Raw genomic sequence first — 9246 nt, 5'->3', positions numbered from 1 at the left:
GAATGAAGCATCATCCTAAAACTGGTAATTCTTCCAGTCTTCATATAGCTGCATATATATTCCCTAAATGTACAGAAATATGAATGTACTCTCTTACCATGAAACTTATTTACTTAATCCACCATGAAAAAATCTAATGCAACAAAGTATGAAATCCAACAGAATGTAAGTATCTGAAAGATGACCAAGTTAATAGGGGTGTGTGAAATGGGCTGTATTCAATTCGGATTCAGATTTGGCCTGAACTGGGGGTAGTGATTTACTTTGTTGATTCAGATCACTGTTCCCAATTTGATTCAGCTGAATCCAAATCTGAAGATTTGATGCTGATTTGGAGAAACAGTGATTCAGCCATAGACACAGCTTTAAATGTTTTTTTCTACATACCTCGAGGTACCATGGGGGCTCGTGAACACTGCAATACTGGGTCAGATGGAGCGTCCTACAGGAGCACAGGGGGTCCTCCGCATGATCACCGATGAACCCAGAAGTGGACTGGAAATACTTCTGGTCCACTTCTGGGTCTGCCGGAGAGCATGTTGCGGGGGGGCCCTCATGCCCCCCAGCTCAGTGATCAGCAGTGGTGGACCCTGGGTGCCCCCTCAGACCTAGGAGGCACCAGTCGCTGAGCCAGGGTAGGTGCGGGGGAGGAGGGGCAGCGCGCTCCCTGGCGGACCCAGAAGTGGACCAAAAGTGCTTCTGGTCCACTTCTGGATCTGCTGCCAAGCACACTGGGGAGCCCCCCATGCTCCTGTGGGACACCGCACCCAGCCCACCATTGCAGCATTCACAAGCCACCTGGTACCCTGAGGTATGTAGAAAAAACATTTAAAAGTGTGTCTATATCTGAATCGCCAAATCTTTCTGAATCTCTTTGAATCTATTCAGAGGGTTCTGATTCAATTTGGAGAGATTAAAGGGTCGCCTGATTTGATTCGGATTCAGAGATGAGATTTGGCCACGGAATTAGGCCGAATCTCCACCAAATCAAATCAGGGATGAAGCTTTGCACAGCCCTACAAATTAATCCTCTTCCTCTACAACAACTACATCTTCTGTTACCTACATTTCATGTGTTTTAGGAAAAGGGTAAAATATTTGTACCAATAAAAATGTCAATTTTTTGTCACCTCTTTCATTTATTTGATTATATCTTTCTCAATAATTCCTTTTATTTTTCAGAACATCAGAACAGATATAACTATGGATGTTGGTTGCAGTCTAAATCCAGCTGTAGATATAGGACAGGTATGTATCAAACTCATAGTTTAGCAGTATAGTTGAAATTTGATCTATGAAGCATAAGGCTTCCCTCCTAGATGTTGCTGCTGTTCCTTCTCCTCCTCTTGCTTTTCATAAATGTTTTTGTTCAAATTTCATCCTGTACTTCACTCTTCCTCTATCTGTAGTTTCACCTTTGAGCACTCATAAATTTCAGTTTAAAAAATGCAAGATATTTTTTGAGCAGTTTCTGGTTTGGAGGTTCAAAATAAAAAAATAAAACCCTTATTTTCTAATACACTATGCTTTTTATTTAATGCTTTTTTATATAACGTATTCAAGTTGATATCCAAAACAACATTTATGACTTATTGTAAGATTATGAATATATTATAATTGAAGACAAGGTGCCAGCTCTTCAATATTGAAACAAAAAATAACCCGGATAACTCTGTTGTATGATTAACTGCATATAATTACCCTCAGATTGAAGGTGCCTTTGTTCAAGGCCTTGGGCTTTATACAATGGAAGAATTAAAGTACTCCCCAGAAGGAGTGCTCTATACTCGGGGCCCAGATCAGTATAAAATTCCTGCAGTCTGTGATATCCCAAAACAATTCAGTGTGTCCTTGCTTTCATCTTCTCAAAACCCCAATGCAATCTACTCTTCCAAGGTAAGCATAAGAATTTATGAATAGTAGTTATTATGCAGAATAAATTGTTCCATAATAATACAGATCTTCGATAAGATTTATAATGTGTTCTAGAAAGGATTTTGATTTAACCAGTGATTTTTCTTTAGATTATATTTTATTATACTTTGCTTAGCTAAAAGAAAAAGATCTCTTTATAATTGTATCCCATTTTTATGTTCTAATTTTAAATGCATTAACTGTTTACGTAAATATGAATATACTTTAGACTTCTATTCCTTTTATTTTTTATTTTTTCAAACAAGGTTGGATATCCAATCAGCTGTATCTTTGGCCTATTGAAACTTCAAATTTTGGTTAAAGAGAACCTTTGTTTCAAGTACCTTCATACATATTCAGGCTTCTGGCTACTCTGGCCTGACATGCAAATATATATACAATCCATTATTTTCCCCCTGGCTTGTGATTTGACATTAAAGTTGCATTAGGCTTACATATATTTTTCTAGTCTAACTACTTCTAAAATAAGTTAATAATTTTATTTCCTTCTTAGGCTGTTGGTGAGCCCGCTCTGTTCCTGGGGTGCTCCGTGTTTTTTGCTATAAAGGATGCCGTGGCTGCAGCACGGCAGGAAAGAGGGATAACTGGAATCTTCACATTTCATAGCCCATCAACAGCTGAACGGATTCGAATGGCATGTGTTGACCAGTTTACTAAAATGGTATAGGATTATTTTCTTTTGGAAATGTTCCTACATTCATTATCTTCCATTCTTTATGAGTGTTTTCCAGTTTTATAATGTCAGATAACATTATTAGTTTCAGACTAATTTAAGACTTGTCTGAAGCCTTTTTCATAGCAATCCTCTTGCCAGAGTATTTAAGAATACATAGCTGCTGCCTTTGATATACAATTCTGCTGTGACAAGTGACTAAGAAGACTCTATATTACTCAAAAGATCTGCTTGTTTTGTGTACTCTGTCATAACTACTCACGCAGATTCAACTGAAGTCATTTCCTTTTTATGCATCTGCAAAATAATTTAAGATTCAATCAGTTACACTTTGGGGAAAAAATATATGTAGTATACAGCTGCTGAGAACATAATCTAAATACAGTAGTGTTACCCACATGTAAATCCAGGTAGCATCTGACCAACAGAACATTGGTTGTGAAGGCAGAAGGAATCAGGGTACCTATGCTGTAGCACCCTGGTCGAGAACTACTGGTGTATTTGCATGACTGATAATACAATACCTTAGGCTTAAGTTTGTAATGCTGTCCATATGGCACTGTACATGAACATTTTGATTATGACATTCATAATAAATTTCTATTCTCTTACTTTCTTCTAGTACTGAAGGTGCATTTTAGAACAGGGAAGGCATATTGAGTGTGTTAACATAATAGGATTTCTTGTTCTTCCTTCTAGATTCCATGGGATGAACCTGAATCCTATGTTCCCTGGGCTGTTCCCATAGACCAGTCATTGCTGTCCCAGCAGATACCACAAGAACAAGAAAGATTCCAATATGCAATGGACCCCCAAACTGACTTGAAAAGAGTTCTCAGTGTTGCTACGCCACCAGATACCCTGATCATATTTCCAGAAGGACTAGAAAAGAGCTCATTAAAACAAGGTGCCCCTGTCTGTCAGAGAGATGATTCTTTACTATGCTTTTAAGAGAGGTATAGAAGTTTGACTGAATAAATAAATTTTTTCTGCCCCTTACTTATTTAAACCACAGACAGCTGTTCTGTTGTCTCACTGTAACAGGTCAGGGTCTACTTTATTCCAGTCTAAATGATGGGCATGTTTTGGTGGGCAACCTTCAGGAACTAATGGATCTAGTTTAATAGGAGGTAATGCTATGCAGCACTTAAATCATTGTTTCCCGATAGCCCACCAGTCCTTTTATCTACGTCTGTTAATGCACTGGAACCTAGATGCTTCTTTCTCCTGTCAGCCTGGCAGATAACCTTATTTTAGAAATGGATCACAATGGCAGATGAAGCAGAGGAATTTGGAGGGAATAGATATTGGTGAAAGACATTTTTTTAATTAGATGTTTTGCTGTATAGAGAAGTTTTTAAATTTTAATATCATAGTTATGGCAGGAACCAAGAGGTGGTTTCTCCCCAGTCTGCAAAGTCTAGGTCTGTGGTCTCCAACCTCTTTATAGTGAAGATTGCTTTTTGGCACCCCAGGATCTGCCCCGCCCCCCTGCCTCCTGGACAATGTGCCTGGTTTCTGACCCCTCACCCAGCCCAGCCTGGGTGGCAGGGGGTGTGTCTCAGCCCAGCCACGTGCGTCCTGCCATTCCCGATCATGGAGCCTCTGACAGACTGAGATCAGCTGTCAGAGGCTCCACAATTGACCAGTCGATCAAGATTGCCTGGTTGTCGACCACTGGTCTAGACCAACTGAATTTTTCCAAGTCATCCTCTTGGGAATAATTAAGTATTTCTCTGTCCAGTGGTATTATCCACTAAACCAAACTCTATTAGCTGAGTGTTTTTAACCTCAAGATTTTACAGATTTCATCATGGCTCTTTAATTTTCCACAACAGATCCCAGTGGTCAGAAATGGTTTTCACTGGTTTAGTTCAGCACTGAGACTGAGCACTTTCATCTTCAACTTGAAGTTCAGGGTAGAATTTTGAGCAAATTCAGAATGCAGATGTCCTCTGCTCATAAGAAAGTTATGATGCGAACATATAGCCTGGGCTGTATTGGCTTTCTATAGGTTTTTGAGTGGCAATTCAAGTTGATGGTGGTCTTTATCTCCCTTAATGCCAAATACCTCTGATTCTGTTCTTTGTTCCATAATGGCAGGTTGGGTGGATTGGTGTTTTTGGTCCATAATGGCAGGTTGGGTGGATTGGTGTTTTTGGTCACAAAGTTGGACTTCAGGGAGCATGTGACTGGGCATTTTCTATGAAGAGTCACAGGTTAAGATTTTCAAAGGTGAGCAGGGGATTTACTCACGCTGCTGCAAGGATAATGGGTTTTGTGGCAAAAATCACTCTGCTCTATAACCATAATCTGTGGAACAAGTCCCTAATTACATTCTATAAATGTATAGTTTGACAGTCTTCAAGACTCATTGCAAAGTACATTTCCAATGTCTGGTCTCTCATTATTCATAAGATTTGTTTTTGATAGAATGGGTTGCTTTTGTTGCCATACTCAATTCACCATTTTAAATCTTTGTTTTTAGTAACTCAGGATCAGATATTGTAAGTTGATTTACATATGTATAATTATATATCATATAAATGACAAAACCAAATAGAAGAGCATGTCTTGCTTAAATGACAATAGTCACTTTTGATTCTGTCAAACTCTTTTGGCCCTGTGGGCAGGGGTATGTGGCATGGGGCCAGCCCATGGGCTGGATGAATGATAGGAGGCCAGACTGAGTCCACAGGCCCTTCCCCCATGCAGAATCCAGTGTGCATGGCACCTGCTTCAGGATTGGGCCATATGCAGCACCCTTGCATGTTTGGCAATCCCCTGATTTTAGGATGATCTCTGCCATGGCCCATCAATGGGCCTTGACATGTCTTAAGAGTCCAATCCTCTGGCCACAGAAGTTGCAGGTCTTTCTGCAGGGGACGGCAGTCTGCAGACTGGTATTCCTCTGCTTTTTCTTCCTCCGTTCTCTCTTCTGTGCTTTGAGGGCAAGATACTTTACCGAGAAACAGGCTGCTGCTTTGTTGAGGTTGTGGCACCACTGGGGGGCAGATGTAGGGCCAGTTTGGGATGCACACTGTACATAGCTCCTACTCCAGCTGGTCCAGGACCCATGCTGCATATGGTGACCAGCTTGGACTAGCTGAGGCAGGTCCTGCAGGTCCTAGACTGACTTGAGCAGGGCCCAGGGTGCCACACATCGCAAACTAGCCAGGGAAGGCACTATGTGCAGCGCATGTCCTGAGCCCTGGGCATGGGGCTGTTGTGGTGCATGCCGTGAGTGGATCAGCTTCAAGACCCGGACACCAGATGAAGCGCTATGGACTGGATGTCCTACACCCGTTTTAGAAGGGTGATAAATGCTTAGAACTATAGTAATGGGAGCAACAGAAGCAGCAAAATGGATCAAGGCCCCAGTCCTACAAGCCAGTCCATGCAACCAGGCATGGATCTATACCAATGTGGAGCCTTACATTGTAGTATTATACAAGCCTCAGTTATGTCAATTGGTTTTTCCAGGACTGGGACCAGCATTGTCAAATTATCTTAAGAAAATCCTTTTACCTGACATTCTAATGAACACAGCTGTCTTTCATTTTACATATTTTCTCTCTGTGTCTGATCATAGATAAATGAAAACTACTATTACAGGGAACAGAAGCATTACTGAGTGATAGGTCTAGAGGATAAATACTAAGAAAGATTTTTGATCTGGTGCTTCATAATTACATTCAGGTAGTATAGTTTATGGGAACAAGTTCAGGGGATTAGGGAACATTTCACTTCTTAGTATAACAGTGCACTAATGCAATGAAACATACAGAAATACAAAAATTAATGGATATGACCGCTTACCTAAGTGTTAATGTAATGACCATAGTCTTGTTTTTATTCATATACTAATGAGTCTGTTCTGAATTTTAGTAAATTTGAATAAATCTGTATAACAGTACTTGTCCATTTGATCAATAAAATAAGTATGTTGCATAACATCCCTCAGTGTTTTGCATTTGCCATGTTGTCCTCTTCAAATCTGGTACCTGGCAAGTAGAAAGACCTATGGGGCTTAGAGGTAAGGCATCTTTCTGATGACGCAACCTACTGTATGTTTCTGGTATGAGACCTATTATCACTGGATGCTATGACTTGCAGAAATGTAATCCAGTTAAAATATTAGAATCTTGTTGCCCTTTGTCTTTTTATTTCCTAGGTACCTTTGTCTTTCTTCTTTTCCACTAGGAACAAAATGTGCATGTTCTCTTATGTCACACCCAGAGCTGACCCCCAAACCTGCTGCCTCTTGTTTTCAGGTGCACGTTGTGCAGCAATAAACCTACTAGCCCCAGCTCTAGGTGTCAGCTGTAAACCCGAGCTCCGACTCCTGTTGTACAAGGACTATCCTTGAATCGTGACTGACTTATTACAGCTTGTTGTGCAACTCCCACAGCCCTTGTTAGTGCCTTGCCACCTCTCCTGCCCGGCAGGCAGGGACACCCTACATCTACCGTGCAGGAAGGACCTGTTGCTGCATTTGTTGACTAAGCAGAAGGGCAAGATCGCAACAGAGCAGCTCTGCGCCTGGCTCCTCATGCGCTGCCGCCACTGGGCCGTCTTAGTGCCTGCTCCCAATGCAACGCCTGTGCCTCCCCCCAGTCGCGCTATCTTGGCCGCGACCGCTGCCAGCACAGCCCCGACGAATTTGGACCAATCACTTCTGCAGTCGAGTCGTAGCCCCGCCCCTACCGTACTGTACCTCCGCTTCTCGCTGGCTGTCCCCGCCCTAGCTCCGCCCTTCCTCTCGCCCTCCCTGTGCAAACGAGGGGCGGGCTGCAGTTGAGCGGCTGCGCGGCGCGGCTGTTGGTCAGCCGGCGGGGTCTCCTCGCCCCTGTTCTAGAGGCGCCGGCGTCGGCGGGAGGGGCTGAGGCGGCGCCGGCACGGAGCAGCTGGGCCAGGCAGGGCAGGGCAGGGCAGGGCCGGGAGTGCGGGGGCGCTGGGCGCTCCCTCCTGTGGTGTGTCTGCTCCAATGTCACGCTTCACAGGTGGTCGGGCGGCATGTCACCGCGGTTCTGTACGGGCAGCGCTACGGGAGCTTATTCCCCTCCCCGCGGCCTGAGCTCCTGGATCCTGCTGGGATCCTCACCCAGACGACCCGCTCCACTCCCCTGTGCCAGGGCCCGGCTGGTGCTTGGCACATAGCCGGGGCTGGGTTAAGGCAGAGGCAGACTAGGCACATGCCCAGGGCTCTATGTGAAGGAGTGGCCCAGTTGTGCTTATTTTGCACATTATAACTATTGAGTGAAAAAAAAGTAGGGGCCTGAGTTTGTCTAGGGCCCACTAAAGGGTTAATCCAGCCCTGCCCTTTTTGCCTTCCGTTCTTGTGGCCCTGCACTTCCCCTTGGCTCTTCTTGGTGAGGCTCCTCTCCTGTGTCCCAGCCCTGCATGGGGTTTGCAGCTCAAGCTAAAAGCCTTTGCTCAGGGCCATCATATTCCTTCCAATGCAGAAAGGTCTGACAGTGAAGCCTTGTCCCTAGTGCTGTCAGGATGCCCAGGAAGGCTAGAGTTTGTTTTGTGAATTAGATCCTGTGCTACACATCTAACCATGATGACAGGGCTAATGTGGCAGGGTCTTCTGCCTAGATTGGCAATTTTTGCCTAGTTTCTTGTGTTGTTTAAACATGGCTCATATAAATATGTAATCTAGCAAATTAGAGACCATTCTACCAAAGGTAAGAGGGGTTTTTACTTTGATCTTAAATGGAATAATACACCCCTAGGCCCCTAGCATACTGATAAAACTAATGGTTTAACAGGAGGAAAATGTGTCGCATTGTGATGACACACCGCATCACCTTCACCCCGTTTTCAAAATCCTAGATCCATTATGGCTGCTTCCAGAACAACCCCTGCTTTGCTGGAAGAAGCAGTGGGTTACTTCAACTCCATTCTGCAGCCTCTAAAAATTGGGAACTTCAGCAGGGTTTTGGCAGTTTTAGCTAAAGCTGATTTGATCAGCTATTAGATAAAAGCACCAAAAAAGCCCCACTAGAGCACCAGGTCTTTACAGATGTTGGGCAAGCTGGGTGGAAGTAACATGCTGCCTCTGGGTATGTGTGGGGCTTGGTGTGGGAACACAACAAGTTTAAAGTAAAACACTTTATTTTTTATTTTTACATCTGCAAGCACCCCATGTGTGAATCTCTCCATTATAAGCCAGCAGTGTGCCCTGGTTTGAAGAAGGCTAGTAGCACAGTGCAGCTAGTAGCTAGTAGCATTAGTAGGAGTGTTGCCAGCAGATCAAGGGATATGGTTATTCCCCTCTATTTAGCACTGGTGAGGCTACATCTGGAGTATTGTGTCCTGTTTTAGGCCCTGCACTACAGGAAGGATGTGTACAAATTGGCGAGACTCCAGCAGAGGGCAATGAAAATGGTGAGCGGGCTGGGGCACATAAAGGGAGGCTGAGGGAAGTGGGCTTATTTAGTTACAGAAGATGAGACCTGGGTGGGGAGGGAGGGGCAGGATTTGATAGCAGCCTTCAACTACTTGAAGGGAGGTTCCAAAGAGGATGGAGCTAGACTGTTCTTAGTGGTGGCAGGTGACAGAACAAGGAGCAATGGTCTCAAGTTGCAGCAAGGGAAGTTCAGGTTAGATATTAGGAAAAACTTTCTAGGAAC

The 9246-nt window shown here is 43.7% G+C and overlaps 1 protein-coding gene across 1 annotated transcript in view; it reads left to right on the top strand.

The window, feature by feature from the left end:
- The window catches only part of LOC109322746 (aldehyde oxidase-like), a 63422-nt gene extending 59513 nt beyond the window's left edge, over nucleotides 1–3909 (top strand). Inside the window, exons 32-35 of the mRNA XM_019553908.1 lie at nucleotides 1183–1248; nucleotides 1708–1896; nucleotides 2429–2596; nucleotides 3308–3909. Of these exons, the coding sequence (XP_019409453.1) occupies nucleotides 1183–1248; nucleotides 1708–1896; nucleotides 2429–2596; nucleotides 3308–3559 (675 nt within the window). The 3' untranslated portion in view covers nucleotides 3560–3909. The remainder of the gene's footprint in view (nucleotides 1–1182; nucleotides 1249–1707; nucleotides 1897–2428; nucleotides 2597–3307) is intronic.
- The last annotated feature ends 5337 nt before the right edge of the window (nucleotides 3910–9246 follow it).

The sequence above is a fragment of the Crocodylus porosus genome, unplaced genomic scaffold, assembly GCF_001723895.1.
Source record: "Crocodylus porosus isolate Cpor-Errol unplaced genomic scaffold, CroPor_comp1, whole genome shotgun sequence".
Classification (NCBI taxonomy): Eukaryota; Metazoa; Chordata; order Crocodylia; family Crocodylidae; genus Crocodylus; species Crocodylus porosus.
This window is presented reverse-complemented; position numbering and strand designations above follow the sequence as displayed.